General features: G+C 43.3%; 1 protein-coding gene across 1 annotated transcript in view; it reads left to right on the top strand.

Moving 5' to 3' along the window:
- The window catches only part of LOC8030060, a gene marked incomplete at its 5' end in the record, with an annotated part of 37447 nt that extends 16613 nt beyond the window's left edge, over positions 1–20834 (top strand). The window contains 6 exons of the mRNA XM_042287958.1: positions 4836–5573; positions 8477–8577; positions 11795–11818; positions 14383–14424; positions 16712–16817; positions 20533–20834. Coding sequence (XP_042143892.1) covers positions 4836–5573; positions 8477–8577; positions 11795–11818; positions 14383–14424; positions 16712–16817; positions 20533–20834 — 1313 coding nt within the window. The remainder of the gene's footprint in view (positions 1–4835; positions 5574–8476; positions 8578–11794; positions 11819–14382; positions 14425–16711; positions 16818–20532) is intronic.
- Between the last annotated feature and the right edge of the window lie 297 nt (positions 20835–21131).

The following is a 21131-nucleotide window of genomic DNA, read 5'->3' on the forward strand; positions in this document are numbered from 1 at the left end:
CCAAAAATGAAGCGGAGTTGCCCTTTAAGAAAAAAAAAATATATATATATATTTGTAATTATGTTTAATTTAAACCTAGTACTCATTTGACTCATGTTGAAATGTGTATTTTTCTTTTTTTTTACCTATATTGTGCATTTAAACTTGGGAAACTGATCTGAATTGCTGTCTTTCGCACTCTCTTCAGAACTGCATCACGCTAAAGATATTTGTTTTTTTGACAGTCTTGTGTCTGGCTGCGTACCCAAATGTTTTGCACATGCTGCATTCTTCTTAAAAGTGTGCCACAAGTTTGGATCTTTTGAGAGTTATTCTTCTGGTTGCCTGCAAATATGACTTGAGGAATGGCTCCATGGCTCTACACAAATCAATTTCACATTGGAGGCAAAACCGAGTAATATTGACCAATAAAAATATTAATACCTATCGCAATTCTAAAACAATGATAACAGTGAATGTTGCTGCGACGATTAAAGGGCAATCCATTGGGTCATAGCATTGGCTTGCTCTCAGTGTCGGCACAGGGTTGTGATCTGGAGAAACTAAGGTAATTTCTTGAAATATTTCTAAGCATAAATTTCGTGTAGTAAATTCCGAAAATGAATGTCCGCCCCTGAGAGATCTCCCATCTCATTTTATGGGTGAATATTTGTGGCGGAAACACCGGCGAGGCGGCCAAATCCATGCGACGTCAGTGTCTGCAGTAGTTGTTCCCGCATCCAGTGGGCCTTTTTGTAGCAGGTGCCGACATGTTCATTGCTCATTTTTGCTTAAAATTGCTCTGTCTTATCCCAAGTGGTCACTTACAAGATATGCTTTTCTGTTTATTCCTTCCTGGTGGGTGGGCATTAATTTGGGATTTTACGTAGATGCAAAAGCCGTTTTCATTGTGGTCTCTTGGAAGTTTGTCGAGGCACACTTTTATAGTAACCAACAAAAGGCTGAGGCAATCTCAAATTAAAGCACGTGTGACAAAGCATTTATCGAGGGGCTTATGTGTATAGCATGTCAGGAGATATAGATGGTCTTAACAAAATGTCAGCAGCTCTTCTGTATCTTCTATGGTGATTTTCATTCAAATACAGTGTGAGCCAAGTTTGTTTTCGTCACGCTGATATATACGCGTTTATTCAAAACTTGAAAAAATCTACCTTTTAGATCACCAGCGATACTTTAGCAGCACGAAGACAAAATTATGCAAACAATCAAATGGTGGTGTGCCATCCAAAGTATTTGCAACCCGAAACGAGATGCCGCCGTCTAAAGGCACACTTGGAGTAGGAGTAATGGGGGCCTTGCACCATTTGAGATGTGCATTGGAAACTTGCCCACCAGCTAAACCATGAAACGAAGGAGCTGTGAATAGTAAATGAAATATGTTTTGCTTACCTTTGCTGAACTTTTACCTGGAGCATTATAGTAAAGATGTTCACGCTGTAGCAGGTAGCGGTCTTGGGACCTGTTTTTGTGCAGAGATTAGCCAAAGTACCACGAGACATTGCTGTTCTTAGTATATATACTATAAACTGTCGAGCCTTCCTATAGTAAAGACTGGCATAATGAATAGCAGTTTAAGCATATGCTTCTAATACTGATGCAGATATTTGACATACTAATAAAATTAAAGATATTTTCTACAAACATTGACTTTTCTGTCCAGAGACACTGTAGTTTTATAATCAAATTTCCAGACAGCTGGTCACTTGTATAGTACGCTTTTTGTGTCCCAGCTTAATGCTTTAAAGCATATGTTATTAGCTGGCTACTTGCTTTGTAGGATCATGCTGCAAACCCTTCCTGGAGTTTGCTGGTGATGTGGTATTTCTGGAGCTTACTTAAAATCAGAATCTTTTCACAGTATAGATCACTGTGAATGTGGGACATGGGAAACGACTATTTTATTGCTGGTATGGCTTGGGTTTGCTTGGTGTGCATGTAGGAGTGGGACTATCAGTCTCTGGTCTAGCAGATTCGTTCTGCAATTAACAAATTCATAACAATTCTGCTGCTGTTTCATACCTTTCTTAGCTACTTCATGGAAGCCCATTCCCTGCTTGGTTACCGATTTCTACAAGCTGTGCATTGGCAAAGAGGAGTGTTTAATTGTGTAGTACTTATGTTGTCAGTGCCATACTTTTTTTTCACAACCCAGATGCCTAAATATTGTTCAATTAGTGACTATGCGTTAAATGTACTAGAAGTTTTTTTTGCCTATATACTCATATTTTAATCCAAATTATGATTCGAAATTCGTTGTTCTACGCAATTTGTGTGCAACTACAGAGTTTGTACTAAGTAGACCAAATAATTTATATAAAAAAAGCCTCAATTTAAGAAGTGAATGGTTCAAATAAGTACAGTCAAATTTCATTATAACGAACGTCTTTAATAGGAAAATGCCCTTTCAACAAAATATACTAGGTATTGTTCCGACGATTCCCCATGACACCATATTGAGTTTCTGTTCTATAAATAGCAGAATACACGACCCAGCGATCTATAAATGAACAATCGCTAGTAACTTCCTAGGTACCAAGTATTTGATATAAGACAAAGTATCCTGCTCGCACACAGTGCAATAGCGATCTATAACAAATGAAGGTGTGTAACGTACGGGGGAAAATGCAGAGAATTGCAGCCTTTGCAAAAGCCTTTACTTATCTCTCTTTGTCCTAATATCTTCCATGCCTGGAAATTACACCAACAAGTTTGTAGAAGAGTTAGTGAAAATGAAGAACTGGCAGGTTATCTCTTGCGCAGCAGCTTGGGACTATTAATAACAAGATGCTGTTTGTCCAGGCACATGAATAATATGTGTCTGAACTGTTATAAAGTTACCTTAAGAATGGATTCGCAATGTTTGTTCCGAAATTTTCTCCCGAAAGGTTTTCTTTCTCTTTGCTATGATCAGTGGGCTCATTCGATTTACCTGCACCAGCCTGCACCAATGCAGAAAATTGCAGTGCAGTGTACTTCCAGTTTAGTTTTCAGATTGGCTGCACTTGTAAATCAAATATGGCAGTGTGTACCCTGGTGCAGGAGCGAAATCGAATGAGCCCAATGACACCTGATGCAAAAATATGTACTCGTTCAAAAAGCGACAGTTTCCAGACCAAAGGCATCCTAGTCGAATGTGGCCAATGCCGTGTTATTGTTGTTTTGTTATACTTTAGTGTTTGGAGAATTTATTTTTAGATTGGGTAAATCTATGCAGTCATTTCTTGACTTTTGCAAATTCATTCTTGGACATCCGAAATTTGCGTTGAATGCCATTCAAGTAAATAAGTAAATACTAGGGTTGTGCGAATATTCTAATTCTTTAATAGTCTCGAATACTATGCTATTTGATATTCGCTTCGAGATGGACTGTGATCTTCATATTTTTCTAAGTGCTGATTACGGCGGATTAGCCCTGTTGAGCGCACTTCTTGCCGAGCACCGGTGCACTGCAGAGAAGCAACGCATGCGGTAGCAATCTCTGTGGGTGTTGCTTCTCCACAATGCACCAGTTCTTGGTAAAAAGTGCACTCAATGGGACTATCCCACCGCAATGAACATTTGGAAAGGTATAGATATCCTAGCCACATAGGAGAAAGGTACACTTTCAAAACAGGATGGTAAACACACACTCCTAAAGTATTAAAAAAAAATGAAAATTTGTATATTTGCATTGCAGTAAAATTTTTAATATTAAACTGTGGCTATTACACAAGAATACATGTTATGCAGAGTTGCCCCGACGAGCTGCATTCATTATTTGCGATTCTATCTTTTCTTTTCAAATTTGATATTGAAGAAAGGATATTTGCGTATTAACCAATAGTATTTATAAATCCGATCAATCAGGTATAGCTGGGAATCTCTCTAGCTTTAATTGTATATCAAATCTCTGATTTACTTGCCATCCCAATGTAGTCATCAGACTTTCTGAGGCCACAGTCTCTAAATATAGTCAGATTAACAGCTTAGAAATCGACATGTTAAAGCTTAGGAACAACCTTCACAAGTTCAGTTGGGTTTTCATTTAGGCAGGGGGAGGGATGTAGTAAAGGGCTTGGGAAAACTATTTAATTTTGAATTAAAAAATATTTGGAGAAAACCACTTATTGGCATGCATTGAATTTGCTTTAAACTGAAAATACACTATTTGCACATGCCTAGCAAATACAACCAAGAGAGATCTATCTTTTGACACAAAAATACCGTAATTAACCAATATATGTTGCAATTTTAATGAAGAATAGCTGTTGTACTAGGTTTGATGACATCTTTTTCGAAAACAGGGCACATAATCCCAGAGATGTGTCACTGTTCTGTACACCTGTTTGTCTCCCATGTTCTAATTTTCACATAAAATTTGTATACCAGACTGACTTGTACAACAATGGACATTTCAGTAGGTCCTTCAGAGTTCGTTATGATGTTGTTTGGCTGTATAGAGTTGTCCCCCTTTATTTATACCCGATAAAGTTGCAATATTGTTTTTGATACCACCATTCTCGCATCCGTGCATGCATGCCGCATGCATATTGATATTCTACTATCGAGGCTTTCTTAAACTCTTTTAGCAGACACTACTTGGCATCAGTAAATGTCAGTGGTATAGGTGACACTCAATGTTTGTTTATATTTTCTAAAGTGCAAGTAACCCCAGGTGCCCTCTTGTACCCCAGGAAATTCTCTTAACATCAAGGCATGAGTACAATGCATCTTTTAGGCTGTTCTCTGGTTCCACTTTTTATTTTTAGGCATTCCAGACTGCCACTACTGTTGTAGAATGGTGGCTGCATGTTGCGACTTGTTTTCTTGCATGCCACCCTGTTGTGACCACCTAGCTAAAACTCGACACCTCGAGAGACAAGCGGTTCTCGCCATTGAGGAAAAACTGAAGCTCCTGGAGCAGTCTCCGCCCAAACCGCTCGACGAATCCATGGTGGAGTTTCTCCGGAGTCAGATTTCCAATGGCTGCTCCGGGGCTGCCCCGGTGCACCAGGCGCAGCGTGATGGCCATTTTTCCGACGGTTCGGCGGACATGATGCCCTCCGCACACTCTCCCATTTTCCCGGAAGCCTCTTCTCAACCTTTGTTTGCGAAGGATTGCGATGACTTGACATTGTTACCGTCGAACATGTCAGGTGGATCTCCAAAGCAAGATGGCTGCCGAAGAGACGCTGCAGACGCCGACATCCCGCCTCCGCTGCCGTCTTCCCCGCCGCCGAATGTGTCTGGTCGGCAGAGGATGGCGAGTAGCTCCACCGACGACAACAGCAGTCTTGTGGTTGGTGGAGAGTTTGCTTCGCAAGGTCCATCTACTACGGATGGTCTTCTAAACGGAGAGAGGCAAATGGTGACCGTCGTTCTAACGGCTTCGCCGCAAACGAAAACTAGCGAGAAGTCCGTTCTCGGCTCCTCGTCCGAATCGACGACCAGCGATTGCGGAGACCTGTATCAAAATGGGGCTGCACGAAGATGGGTGGAGCCAGAAGTGGATGGTTCGTACGGCAAGGAACCAAGGAACTCTGGCGGCTTTCCATTTCCAAGGGCCGACCAAAACGGGAACATTAGGCACGATGGTGAGAGTGCAACTTTTACCGGGAACGCTGGTCTCCTTCTCTGCGGTTCTTCTACTACTACTCTTTCTGGTGCACAAACCAATTTTTCACTCTCTTCACTGCTGCGTATTTTTCGTTGTGCCTGCATCTCCTTTTGTTGGTGTTGTGGTGGTGTCATCGTCGTTGTCCTGCGTTGCGTGGTCCTGGGTTGGCGCCGTCGCCCTTGTGCATTTGCAGCTGTTTGCATGCAAATGTGCCTCACGATGCGTGCTTGTTACCGTGCATGCATGCATGGATGTTTGACTAACCTGTTGGTGTATGCCCCTTTTTTTTCCACTAACTCGCCTTCATAAATTCTCCGAGAAAATGGAAAATCAGATAGTGTCTTGGTAGTACAGACTAAAGTTGCAAAAGTTACAGGGCCAGAAGCTTAAATGAACACTTACCCAGCTTGTGAAGATGAAAACTGCAGAGGCATAACTGCCTCACTACGAATGTAAAAAGATGCAGTCAGACAAGCGAGTCAGCTTTGCCCATGCAATTGTTGCAGTCATGCAATTGCTAGATGGATGGTTGATACAAACCTACAAGCTAATTTATAATGGTATATAATGCAAGCATGAGTATGTGTTATTGATTAGTTAGAAAATCATCCACTCAAGCACATGAGGAGCCCTGGCTACATATTCTAGTACTTTGTCTTGTGCATGTGTCAAGAAAAATGCCCATTGGACAGGAGGGGGAGATCTTATGTGCCTAGCAGATACAGGTCTCATTTAATGTACTACTTGAGATGCTAAATTGCTATGATTTGACCACATTCTATGTAACGTGTAGTGCAAATTTTGGTAAAAAAAGTACAAGAGATGAGAGTACTAGCTTGCAATATCATAAGTTTTCTGTCGTTCTCGAACAAAATCTCAAACTGTCGAGTTTTATTATTGCTCCAAATTATTTCTGGCTTTGCAGAGGTGCATGAAAGGTTGCTTTGTTATGTTCCAGCTGCTATATATATAAATTGTGCATATATGATAACAGCATTTTTGTGACTCCAGTATTACTACCGTAAAGTTCCGAAAGAACGCCCACCCATAATGAACAGATAAATGTTGAAAACCTTGGGGTGGGCTATCTTTGAAGATGCTACAGCAAAACTATCCAAAATGAATGATAAACACCCTGGCACTGGCTACAAACCACGTTACGCAGGAACTGATGCCGCAGATTGTGGACCCCGGAAATTCGCGTTTCACAATGCGACAAACATGCGGGAATTCGCTACAAACTCCTGTGTCACGGGAAAGGATACCGCAGGTTGCGGGCGCAGCAGATTCCGCTACAAACTTGCCTTTCACGGGAACCGATATTGCATGTGCAGATCGCGGACAAAAATGCGGTAATCCGCTGCAAACTCTGTTAAGATTCGCATTTCATGGTGCAACATACATGTGGGAACAACTCGTGTGTTACGGAAGCCAATATTGCGCACGCAGATCGCGGACAAAAACGTGGGAACCCGCTATAAACTCGCTTGTCAGGCGTGCCGATACAGCAAATTGCGCGGTTGATGCGATTCCCGTCGGACATAGCGTGACGTTCGACGGGAATCGGGTGTGGGCGATGTTTCGGAATTTTTATGTTACTAATATTAAGCCAGAAAAATGGGATGGGCGATCTCTAGGGGGTGGGCGTTCTCTCGGAACTTTACGGTAGTTACAAACTTTTAGCATAATTTTTTTATTGTACCTATATACACATCATGTCTGGGTTACCTTAGTCAGCGAAGTTTTAGCAAATTTTATTGCTCGTCCGGCTGTTGTTCCAGCTAGCAATGTTTTAGTTGTTTTTGTGAAACCTTGTGGACAAGCTAAAACTACTCTTGTTCAATTGCTGCACGATTCGAAATCGGAAAGTAAAAACACCTACCATAAAATATGATGTAAGTGCCCACTTCGTTTAGACGTCCACTATTAACATTTCCCAAACTTGGGAATTATGCAAATTATACGTCAAGTGCCCGATTTGACCGACAAGCGCCCGTGTCTGGATTAATCCAGTTTCTAGTGAAAGTGGGGCTGATGTTCCCCGGTATTTTACGGTAGCAAGGTCAACGGGGGCGCTCACTTTTTCCTATTCGGGCCAAAATTTTATCTGTACTATCAGACTATCTTGACGAAGATATATAAAAAGATAACCTTAACGTTTTGTTGTACATGTTAGTGCACCATCACACACTTAAACAATGTCATACTAACTGTCGAGCATCGGCTCCTTAACAAGGGGCCTCCCGAAAGTCTCGTAGCAGTAGCCGACGTTTCATTCTTGTCCTCTCCTGCCTGTCGGGTCATAACTCCTCTACGGTTCACGTCCCAACAGTACTGATGTCCTTTCCCCCATTGCTCCTCACTCTCCATGCAATTCACCCACCCCTGCCAACAAACACCTCCGAGAGAGCAAGGTCATAGCACCGGATTTCCAGTGCCGCCTACCGCGAGCCACAGTGGGAAGATATTGGACATGAGTGCTGTGTCAGCATTTAGCTTGGTCTAGTGTTCAATCTGCGAACGACCGACACTCGTCTACTTACTGACATGGAGAAACATGCCCTGGCACATTGACGATTTGATAAATGGGCGTTGTCCCTGCCCATGCACTCTCTTTCTCACCTTACCTTTCACCCATGCACTGCCCCTCCAGTACTCAGTACTCTACATATTCTTGTGACCGGTCATGGGGTCTGTACCCTGTAGAAGCTAACCATGTTGGTGAAATATTGGCTGCCACTCAGAGGCTTCTGGGAGGTTCCTTTTTTATAGTTCTTCGTAATGGCTTCGACTGAGGACCTTTGTGTCTAGCTTGCGCATCAGTGCCTGTTGACCCTAATCTTCTGCGCCTCGCACTTTGTCCCTCCGGCCGTTGCTCAGATGGAAGCTCCCTGACGGAAGCGGCGCTCAAGGAGTTGGAGGCCAAGGGGAGAAGCCCGACTGCCACCAAGAGCACTCTCATCATCCACAGCGTGCAGAGGGTGAGCCCGAGAGACGTCCCTCCTACTCTAGCATAATTTTCTCAAACGCAATCTTCCACTCGAAACACAAAGGAAGAGAGTGTGACTTGAGCCTCCGTGTGTTACTAAGTACAGCATTCCATAGCATCTGCTAGAATCACCTGAGCTCCTAGTATCGACACTTTCATTTTTATTTTCTGATGCCACTATAACGGTCATTCTGTTGCTGACAGGTGGCAACACTGATCCTATTCAAGAGGGCTAAAGAGGCATTACTTTACCGTAGCTCCTTCAGCCCTGGCTCTAGCATCCGCTAGAGCTGGGAATCGCAATGCCTTATTGGGCCTTTAGGGTGGAAATAAATTGAATTATCTAATTAACCTCTTTGATGGACTCAAGCCGGCCACCTTGATGCCGGGAGTAAGGGAACGAAAGAGAACATTACCCGTAAAATATCTTTGGGGAGTTCTGAACAATTAGAGAATTGCAGCCAGTCGGAAGGTGCCGACGACAAATTTGATTTCATTGGGCATCCATCTTCAAGTCCTCAATTACGACATTGTAACTTGGAAATGAAGCCTGGAAGTTTTGGTGCCCTGGGAACATTCACTTACTCTATATAACTAGCAAGCCACCTCAGTGCCTCCGGAAAGCAAAGCACCCCTCTAAGGAACCCCAGGTGGCAGGTTTGAGTCCCAGCCGAGGTGCCCACAATCTGATGGAGACTTGTTGCGAAGGAGGTACCATGTCATCAAGATTCGATTGCATGTCAAAAGAACCCCAGGTGGCCCAAAATATTCCTCAGTCCTTTGCTGGGGCATGCCAGATGCCCTTCGTTCATCTGGAATGTGAAACTCAAATTAGATTTTTTTAAGGGATAATTAAAGCCACCGTATACGGCAGCTTTAGCAGAGTATGCCATGCTTTTCCCCGTGCCACCTGTCAAGATTGGTCAGAAAGGATCAGACACATAACTTTGAAGACAATCCAAGCTGGTTTAGCGTGACAAACCGAATGCGCCGTGGACTGCCAAGCACACTGACACGGGATTCGGTTGTCATTTGCTCCTTCTGGCCTCCCAGTGATCCGACGCATGAAGTTTGCAGTTCACTTTATCTTTGAACTACTCTACTCCAAGTTCGCTAAAGGCCCGTTCACACTCTTGCGACCGAGTACGACTGAGAGAGACGAGATCTCTTAAAACTTCTTAAACGTTTTTAGAATGAGGGAACACACTGGCATTGTGGCGCCATCTATGCGGTGACCCTGGAACTGCATTTCACAAGAGTGAAGGTTTTGCGGGATTTCCGAGGTCAAATGTGCGTAATACTCATAGAAAGGCTCGTTTATAACATTGCCAAAGTTTTTCGAGCCATGAAAGGATAATGTGCGAGAAACAAAAAAAAAACAAAAAAATATGCCGGACCGCCGAGTTTACACCGCTTCCCAATAGATGGCGCCAGTGTGTTCTCTGGTTTAAGAAGTTCTAAGGAACCCAGGTTTAACAGGTCGCAAGAGTGTGAGCGGGCCTTTACTCGTACGTATATTTGAATCACCACACCATGTCCTAAACTTGAATCAAAATGCTTGAATAGCTTCTGGAGCAGTCAAAGTCTTATAGAGATTGAGCCGCTAAATGCGCCAGATATTTCCTTATACATACCGTTATTTTAGAGCCTAGCTCTTAGGTGCCCGTTTCCGTGTTTTGCGGCGTCAGTGCAGGAAAATTCCCCCTCTAAATTCAAGGAATTGAATTGGTGTTGAGATCACGTGACGTCAATTTTCCTGCTAAATCTAGCGGAGAAACTGAATTTGTTTATAAGTAATGTGACGCCAAGTCATGTGGCATCAATTTTTCAGCTAAATTTAGCAGGAAAACTGTGGGAGTGGAGGGGAAGGCATGAAGGAGGAGGAGCAGAGGGTACAAACGAGGAGGAGGAAAGGAGAAGGAGGGGCATACCCTCCCCTCTGTACCCTCCTCCTCCTCCTCCTCCTCAAGAGCTGTGCTCTAATTTCGCGTTATGAAAATTTGTAAATGTCTACATTTTTTTTAGATTTAAATGATGACCATCAGTGGTGCTTAGTGTTATGCATGAAGTGCCCCGATCTCGTGTCATTCCTCTGGCAGCCAAAGCTGCCATATGCAGTGGCAAGACGGCGGTTTTACTCGCCACCTCCATGCTGTAGCAACACAAGTCGGACGACATTAGCAATTTCTGTTTCATTGCTGGCTTTGCCATCGAGATTAGTGAATTGAATTAAACCTTACATACCTACAGAGGTGATGTCACTAAGGATTAGCTTTTAGAACAGACTGCTTCAGGGCAAGGGTTCTGAATGGATCACATTGAGTCACTGAATGTTCCCAAAGCCCCACATTCCATAGAACCTGCTCATATCCGAGAATCAGGCCAGTCGAGCTTTCTGACTGGGATTTTGTGACCATTTCCAAGCCGAGGGAAATAAAAGTGAAAAACGTATATGCGCCGAGAAAGTGAGGAAGAGGAGGAGACAAGAGTGTGTGGGGATGTCAGAACGCCGAGCTTTAATTGGTATGATGAATGGATAGACCTAAAGCTGCTTTTGTCTCGACTGCACTCGTCGAACGCATGACAACACGAAGTGCCGCTGTCCGGCATTTGGTTCTTGCGTTACGTTCAACGAGTGCAGTGGTAACAAAGGCAGCCTTCGACTCCGCTGCACTCGTCGAATGCGTTGGAACGCGGAATGCCAACGTGTGGTGTTTGGCTCTCGCATTCAAACACGTTCAACGACTGCAGTGGAGATGAAGGCAGGTAGCTTTAGGTCTACCCACTAATCATTCCAATCGGAGATCGGCCTTTTGATGTCCCCTTGTGCACTCCTCTCCTCCTGACCATCAATTTCCGGGTGCATATAGTGTCTCCATGGTAGTTCTGAGCAGCTCTGGTTGAAAGCTGGTGGGCATGCTGCTTTTTGGTTGACAGCTCCGCATGCTCCGATTCAATTCCTCAAGGCACCACTTTGAAGGTTTTCTAAGCCATCAATTGCAGAGTCGTGATGTGGTTTTAAAACAAAGCTTCAGAGTTTTGGTACCCTGAGAACATTCAGTGGTTAGGTGCGCCTTCATCGCTTGTTTAACACCTCTTTGCTCGCTACTGTATTGGTAATTGTTTGGCACGGAGCGTTGAATGTTGTGGCAACTTCTTCTCTGATTTGACTGTCGCTTCCTCCTGCTCTTTGCATGCAATCTGTGTAGGAAGTTGCCTGCCCAAGCTTCAAGGTATGTTCACTCATGTTTGTGAATGTCTCTGCTCACTCTAGTCCCTGAATTGTTCTGAAACCACTGCACTCAAAAAAGAAAACAAAAAAAAGGGAGACACTGTGGAACAACTGCTGGTCCTGCTAATTTCATTTCTTGTTCTGACCAATCTGAATCATTTAACTCTGTTAAGATATATGTGTCTACTTCTCTCGCATATATGCCTACCTGAATATGATTGATCTGATTTCTGGGGAATGTGGGACCTTCAAACAATGGCCAATATCGACTAAGGCATAGAACTCTGTTAGACAGAACATTGCCTAAAGGCAAGCTGTTCGTCCACGGAACAAATGAGCTGTCCACTTCCATTATGATTTAATTGTCCACGAGGATTTTATACGATCGAAATCACCCCTAGGAAATGTTAAAAAGCCCTACCGTAGCCAGGCAAAATTGCTGGTGGGGAGGTAATTAGATTTAACGGAGAAATAATTATTCAAATGCAAACACCCGTTGCTGATCTCAACTGCTCCTGGCTGCTATGTGGCTTTTTAGTGGCCTGTGCTAATTGAGGGGCATAAGCATATGGGAAACTGATCCTTCTAGATATCATCGCATAATCATTGTCACTAGACACAGCACAGCAGGACTCTACGGCATCTTTCTGTAATGCTGCTGCTCTTCTGAGCCAATAAAGATTACAACTACCTGCATAGGGAAGTGTAAACTGGAGGAGGCATTAACGAGGGAAAACTTTCCCGAGGGAGGCGGTTGTTAACTCCATAAAGCAAAGCAATTCACAAAAGCACGACTCTACAAACATGGTTGTACAACATCCAGAACAACACTCGTGCGCTTGCAATTCCGTTCATTACCATACCGTAGAATGCCACGCATCCGCCCATTCCACATTAAGCGCCCATTCCCAAATTTGTAAGATCCGAGGAAATATGCGCAGTACACTTATATGTAAAATTGATGACCGGACAAGCGCCCATCCCCCATTCTCTCGCGATTATTTCTAAATTTTGAGTGGGCGCTTGCCCAGTATTTTACAGTGTACTTAAGGTCGTGATGCTGGAACCAGCCGACAGAACTGCACACGGGGACATGAATGGTTCTGCAGGATCGGTGGTCGAGTGTTTTAGTGCACCACAGCTCGGAGCTGAGCACAAGCTCGCTCTACAGGACCCAGGCATCCTGGGTTTGATTTGGATTAACATTGTACCGGTGCATTGTATCACTAACTGCACGATGCACGTTAAAGACCTCAGGTTAGCAGTCGTACTGCGCTGGCTGGATTTCTCGTGTCGCCATATCTGCCGTACCAGATGGCGTGGAAGGTGCTATCCGATTAATTCTGTAAAATATTCTAGCATTTTCGAGCGCATATAAAACCGAAACCTATAAAAAATACTGGAAGGGCCCATTGTTGTCTGGTGAAAATCCGTCGCAACATGGCTTTCGTAAGTCATGTGACCCAGAATTGCTCAACTTGGCATTTATGGCAAGTCTCAGTCCAGTGACTCTAGGGCAAGAAATAGAGCACGCTGGTACTGGAAAAAAAAAACTACACCACAAACATAATTACGCACATGCAATGATTAGGTAGTAGATCAGTTGCAGTTGGCAGATGCTTAGTGTGATTATTGGGCAAAAAATGGATGAGTCAATAATTGTGAGAGCTTTCCTTGGGCAGGAGGCAGCAGTTGATTGTACGAATTTTCTTTCTCTTTGGTGCAGGACACAAATACTGTTCCTATGTGCATGTTTTGTTTGACTGCTGTGGTTTTATGATGACCAACTGTACTAACAACTTCTCCAGGTTTCTCCCTGTTTAATACCTTTCACGAAACTTGTGCATGTGCAGCAGAGAGGAAGACTAAGGGAGGACAGGACATAAACGAGGCACCTCATTTGTGTCCTGTCCTCCCTTTGTCCTCGTCTTTGCTGCGCGTGCGCAAGCTTTATGAAATGACAAACCGACCAGCCCAAACAGCCACTCTTTTCCTTTTAGTACTGTCCCTAAATGTCCCTGCATTTGAAAAAAAAAAAAGTAATGCAAGTTTTTTTGTTTTAAGAAGAGGACTTCTGACAAGAGAAGTCTGTCATGTTTTTTTGCAACACAGAAATGAACTATGTATCACTATACTAATTGTTCATGCTCCAGCTGAATGTATAGTGCCGGCAGTTGGCATAAGACCCCAAAAATTTAGAATTTCAATACTATCTGATTCAATATAGTTGAAAGCAATTCTTGGGGATTTTGAATGAGAAAATGGTAGAGAGTGCAGCCCTTGTATACATAAAAAAAAGAGACCCCATTTTTTTATTGAAAAGTTTTTAAAATTGTGTTTATCTGTTGAGTTGGTAATTAGCTGAAATTTAGGCATATCTCATGCCATACCCCAGTACAACATTCTTGCAGAGTATCTGGCAATGCCTAGTTTATTTTTGCAGTGAGAAGAACACAGTTCATTTTTCACGGCATAGTAATCTGTCAAGAATTTGTTGCAAGCCAAATGCCAAACTTGCACAGATGTCTTTTCTGACCGAAATTTGTTGCCGACTGCTATTCTTAGGTGAGAATGGACAAGAAGGGCCGTTGGCATGAGGTTTCCCAGGTACTGACCTCCGAAAACTTCTCGCACAACCACTGGCTGCACCCCTGAGTTGCGGGTTTTTTTTCTCTCTCGGTTGCACTCACTTTGGCGCTGTCTGACAATGGATTAGAAAGCTTCCTCACTGATTTCACCGAAGGTTGCCAATGTTTCACTTCACTGGGGGAGTTGCAGGTGGCTAGGGTACATTTTTCAAAATGCACGTTTAACAGACGAAGGGCTTGAGATTCTTTTAATCAGCGCTGCCTGTACTGAACTAAAGAGTTCGTAACGATGCTGGCAAAGACATATGCTGATTAACCTTCGGGCTGACAGCGTCGGACGCTGTAAGTCGCTGGAGCCGATCCAACGCTGAAAGGTTGCCCCATTACTTTATGCACAGTGCGTTCCTGACTGATACGCTTCGTGTCTAATGTCTGCCGAGTTCGATAAACATGCGGTAAAGACTGTATCCATGTTTACACTCAATTTTTCAAGGAGTCTGCTTAAACAAAAACAAGCGCCCCATGTAGCGAGGGAGCTGAGGCAATATCTGCTATGAGAAGCAAAGAAATTTAGCCAGACACTGAAGTTGAGAAACATCCTTAGGTTGGAAGTCAACTACAGTCAAATCTTGTTACTTTAAACTCTCTTAATTCAAACTTGCAGATAATTCAAACTAAAAACATACAGGTTCCATCCAATGTGTCTCTATAGGAGGAAACTCCGCGGAATTCAAACTTTGCTTTATTCAAACAAATGTTCGGTCCCCCTCGAGTTTGATTTAACGAGATTCGACTGTCTTGTATTCCCTTGGACAGCACCATAAAGTGTACTTCAAGTAAAGCGCAAGTTCACATTCTTGAAATATGCCTAGAGTAAACATACAACACACTCAAAGTATCTCGATCTCTAACTGTGATCAGCCTTCTGGACGCTCTCAATAACTATACTTGGTTCAACTGATGTACCGTAATTGCTTTGCCAATTAAGCTATAACTCTGGTTTTTCTGCTTTTCTTTATGCTTATTTATGTTGGCGGCATGGCTGCTGTCAATTTTTTATGCACCACCGGTGTCTTTTGCATGCCGTCAGAAATCCAACTTTCAACATGCTGCACTGTGAAATGCTCCTGCATTAAGTAATCCTTGGTTTGTACGATGGAAAATCGTTTTGTTGACAGACTAACGTGATAGCAAAAAGATGGGTATAGTAAAGGAAAGTGGAAGTATGCTTGTACTACAGGTATAGACGCTTCGCAGCAGCTGTACATTGGGGCCGCCATAACCGACCTTCAATTTTTGTTTCCTCTTATTCCATATACTTCACTTCATTATTGCCATAGCAGGCCAGGTTATTGCCATCTTAGATTCTATTGCATCCCCCTCCCCAGCATTGGCTCTTGTGGAAGCTCATCAAGACCCGTTTCGGTGGCTCGGCATCTCGACAGACAAGAGAAGGTCGGCAATGGCGGCTGTAATCTGACGCATGTGCAAAGTGTCTGTAGGCATCTGAGGCTCTGACATACCAATGAAGATGCTCAAGTTCAGTAGGACCTCTACTGTAAAGCCATTTTTTACAGAAAAAATATTTACTATATTCTCAAATGCCCGTACCTGTGTTTTAAGTATACAGGGTTGCGTTTTCTGGATTTATTTTTCGTAAAACTCTAAGGCGTTTTTTTTTCGGGGCTTATCCTCAGCTTCAGTGTTTTTCTGTGTCTATTTTCTGGTATCGTGCGAAAATCGGCGTTTACTGGGGCTGATGTTGAAGGAAACAGGGAATTCCCCAACCTCCAGGGAGCATGCGCAGGACCCCTTAGGAAATACCCCGCACCAACAAGAAAAAAAGATGTAGTTCCGAAGCAAGAAGTTCATTGGGAGCTATGTTACGAGTGAGCACAAAATAAAGCTGCGGAAAAAGATTCCCACAAAGTTTTTTTTATATTCTAGGACAGCTCCAATTAAAAGTTGTTTGGGTTTCACCGATTATGAAGAAATCACCCTACGGGTTAATTTTAAATGCTTGTCGATACTTACTGAGAACACAGAACCTTAGCTAGTTATAAGGGCACTTTGACTTCGCTCTTCTAAGTCTATATCTTTACTATATTTACTGTAGAGAGACAATTTACCGTAAAACGAGGTTTGTGATCATTTGTTTGCTTTTAGTCGCTGCAATATTTGCGTAATTTTGATGATTTCATTTGGTGGCTATTGCTGTTTCACTGTGCGTGCTCAAGGAGTTTGAGAGTACAGTACGGGGTTGTTTGTACCAACCGGAGTCTTATCTGTTTTTTCCACGGACACAGTCGGATGAGACTCCGCTGTCGATATCGCCGAGTAGTCTACGAAAACAAGACCACAACTCGGTGGAAAGAAGCGCTTCCTCTTCATGCAGCGAGGCTGAAGGTGAAGGTAAGGAAAAAAGCAAATTCTTTTCTATATTTCGACATTTCGAACCTTGAGTAGTCTTTACTGGCAAATATCGCTGCATTAAGAAAAAAAACAACGAAAGGGTGCCTATCTGTCCACTTTCCCACACAGTGCTCAATGGGCCGGTCACTGTGATATGTGAAGGTAGCTTGGTGCATAAAGAGAATGCAAAAGAAGTTTTGATCTAAGAATATCTGTGCTGTGCCACCAAAATATTAACCCCCTAACCATTTTTTTGGGTGCAATTTTTGATCCTAAACTGTTTTCCTTTTTTTTTTTTTTATTGCACGTGCTGCCCGGGTCGCACGTGTCTCCAAAGTCAGCTTCCATCCCTAAAAACGTGTGCGATAGAAAACCCATGCTGCCATCTCTGAGCAGTGCCGCAAACTAAGCTTTGAAGGAGCCTGGGTCATCCGAAACGGCTCGGGGGTTAAAGTGGGCTAGTCAGATAAGCATTATGAACAATAAACAGCACAAAGGACAGACAAGGGCAAGAACACAGATGGGAATAACGAGAAACAAATTAAAGTAGTTGTTATTTAGGCAGCAGGAGTTTAGTCGTCCAACATGTGGCGACATTGTTACCCAACGTAGGCGATAAATTTAGCCAGTGCAATACAACCGCTTGCCTGGGGTCTTCAACGTGCATCCACGCAGTAGTGATACGCAACCCCGTGCAGGTACGATGCTCATTTAGACCGAAACGGGCAGGGGCGGGGATCGAACCCAGGATCGTGGGTTCTGCTGCACAAGCTTTTGCTTCACGTGCTCCCAGCTGGTGTGTGCCAACACACTCAGCCTTCAATCCACCGAAGGCACTAGTGCCTAGCACGTTGTTTTAACGCTCTTATAAGAAAAGAGAAGGAACAAGTGAGAGCAGTTTATAACCAAACGATGAGAACGACGAAAGGTAAAGGAAGAAATTATAGGAATAGGATACATCAAAGCCAATGCAGTAAATTAAAACCATAATTGAAAATGCGGTTGAAATAAGATTAAATTAAAAAATGTAATTCAGGAAAGGAAGAAAGCTTTTGAAAAAATTAATATACAGCAGTAAGAATACTTTGAAAAAGATTTCTCTTTAACTTTTTTAAGTTTTATTACCGTAAAATACTGGGCAAGAGCCCACTCAGACTTTGGAGATAATCGCAAAAGAATGGGGGATGGGCGCTTGTGCAGTCGGCAATTTTACGTATAAATGTACCACGCATATTCACTCGGATCTTACAAATGTGGTAATGGGCGCTTAATGTGGAATGGGTGGATATGCGGTATTCTACGGTAGATTATTTTTTTTCTCATATGCTTCATTATTTTCTTGTCTCTTGTTTCAACTGTAATTTCATTTGTAGCCTCGTTTTTACTGCATTTGCTTCAACGTGTCCTGTTGCTTTCATTTCTTTCTTTCTCTCTGTCCTTTTCGTCACCTTGAAGAGGCAACTGCTCTCACTTCTTCCTTCATTGTCCTTGTAAGTGCATTAAAGCAACAGTGCATAAGTAAACGCTAGTCCCGTTTGTGTTCTTGCCTTCACCTGTCCTTTGCACTAGTATTTGTTGTTTATAACGCTGCGACACATAACACGCTTAATTTTTGGGTCATAACTTTTTCGTCTTGTGTCATTCACCGAGTTCCCTTTGGAGATACCATCGACTGGCTCATTGGCTGCTGTGCGGGGAATTCGAGAGACTGGCATGTTGTAAGACTGTGCGATGCATGTTGCCGCATACGTGGCAAAACGTCACGAATAAAGAGGGCGGGAAAGTGTAAAACCTAAAAGAAATGTCTATAGGGGCACTAAGGTGGAATTTGAGATCATCTTTTTATGGCACGAACTCGACCTACACACCCTAAGCATCCTACAAGACCCAAAATTACAAATGTGCATAGCCTTTTCTGCCATTAAAGACGCAACGCAACATCGCAACATGTCCCTCTTTCTGAAATATCTTGGGGAAAAAGGGGCGTGTTGTGGTGTTTGACAGTGTTTTTAAGGGTGAAAAAGGCTATGAGCAATTGTAATTTTGGGTTTTATAGGATGCTTAGCGTACATCGATTGAGTTTGTGCCATAAAAAGACTAATCTCAAAATCCACTTTAGTGCCTCTTTAATGAGGTTAACTCGTGCCTACAGCTCGAAAAACAGGGTACTGCACATCTCGAGATTGTGTTGAAGATTTGACTAAGGATTGCTACAGCTGCTTTTATATACACACTATATTCAGGAAGGTTCTAAAGCAGAAGATGCAACATTTGGCAAGCATAAGCTGAAACTTTCTACAGGAACAAAGATTAGTAGAATAAATAGCTGTAGCCAGAGGGGTCTGAACTCCATGCCTCAGTGTGTCCGCTGCATGTGCTGCTAACTTCATCACACACCCGGCAATTGGAAGCGCAATCATTAGCTGTTTGTTCACAACTCCAAAACTAAGTATTTTTTTATCGTTTTCATGTTTGGGTTTACATTAGTTCAAGAGGAGTTGGAAAGTGTACCTCTAAGGAGGCATCAAGCTGTGTGTGGACACGAGAAGTATATGAATGAATGAAAAAGCAGTGCAATACAAACAGGGTTGGACATTCTCAGATTTTTCTTCCCTCGAAGTGGGGGAGAGGGGCAATAAGAAATGGCTTGTATTGTTGTTGAAAAAAACTTGAAAAACATTTTTTTCTCTTGTAACTCAATTAAATTTTTTGCATGTAGTAGCATAAGTATCCGAGGATCTGAGTATAGTTAGGACCCTTTTGTACTACAAATTTGGCTATAAGCTATCCAACATGACCTTCTGCATGCAGCATTCTTTGGCTACTGGGCTGTGGATGTGTTGTGAGCATGCGTAGTTAACTCACTTCTGCAGAATATCAGATGCCACGCATGCGTTAACAGCCCAATGACTCTGCCCTTTTTGCCTTGGCAATAAGCGCTGGAGAGATGCATAAATCTTCCAAGGCATTTATTTACAATTTTTTGTATCCGTCATGTATTTCTAAGGTGCTTTTATTCACGGTCTAATGTTTTTAGTACTTTCTTCACTGATAGGGGCTCGGTGGCTCCGAGGCGAGAGCGCCGGCCTACGGATCCCCATGTGGCGGGTTCGAATCCCGGCCGAGGTGCCCGCAATCTGACGGAGGCTTATTGCGGAGAAGGCGCTGTGTAACTGAGATTTCGGTTGCACGTCAAAAGATCCGCAGGTCGTCGAAATTAACCCTCAGTCTTCTGCTCGGGCGTGCCAGATGCCCGTCGTTGGTTTGGCACAAAAAAACCCCAATTTGACTTTTTTGACCGATAGGGGCTTCACTGATTGAAAAACAATGAAATAGAGCTCTAGATTGATCAACAAAACTGCATTCGTTCCACTGAGATGTGCCTTTCCAGCGTGAGCGTTCGTTTCACAGAATGTTTCAAAGCCGTGATTTTATGCTGTAGCCTTTGCTGCCCTGTAAGCTTAAGGGTGAATGAACAATATGGTATGCATTGGGTAATGTGCAGAGAGCACATTAATATTTGCGGCTGAAAGGATTGAACTGTAGCACCCCCATGGTGTGTACGAAAACATGGGTGATCAAGTAAACGGGCTCTTTCTGGTGCCTGCACGCTCACGGGTAGGTTTATTGCTTCTTCGGTCGCTCTGGCCTAGAACTTGCCGCCACTTCATAACAAACTCTCAATGCAACTAATAACATCCTGCCAACCTTGCAGGAGCCTTGGAAAAACCCAAGAAGAGGACATTGTTGGGCAAGATCCGAAAGAGGTTGAGCTTCAAGAAGAACCGCTCCAAGTCCGTGGAAGTCCGTCCGGATGCCGAGTCTGCGAGTCGGAGCAGCAGCCGCAGCGTCTCCACCGACCGCGCTAAGTCGGTGCCGCTTGGAAGTAAGTGTCTTCCTCGATCTGTATTGTTTGAACTGCTGTACCTTTGCATTTCATGCACATTTTGTAGTGAGAAAGCATGCGTGGGACAATTTGTGGGTGAGCCTTTACAAGCTGTATGCAGCTTGGCTTGACGTGTCCATTCGTAATGCTGCCATTTCTTCTCGAAAAACCATTCAGAGATATTTCGCGGGGCATAAATTGGTCACGCGTAGCAAAATGCTTCAACCTAACTGGGAGGTAGCCCCAGCAGTGAAGGCAGAATGCAAAGGCCCCAGTATGTTTACCTGAACCAAAAGGTTCAGGCTAGAATCTCCTTGTTAGATTAGTGATTTCTCTAAATAAACAAATAAATCAAAAAAATTTGGAATCCAAGATACAAAACCTTCTCCTGCCACGGCTCGCCCAAATATTGTGATTTTCAGTGCCAG

Source organism: Ixodes scapularis, unplaced genomic scaffold (assembly GCF_016920785.2).
Source record: "Ixodes scapularis isolate PalLabHiFi unplaced genomic scaffold, ASM1692078v2 ptg000650l_1___fragment_2___debris__unscaffolded, whole genome shotgun sequence".
Taxonomy (NCBI): domain Eukaryota; kingdom Metazoa; phylum Arthropoda; class Arachnida; order Ixodida; family Ixodidae; genus Ixodes; species Ixodes scapularis.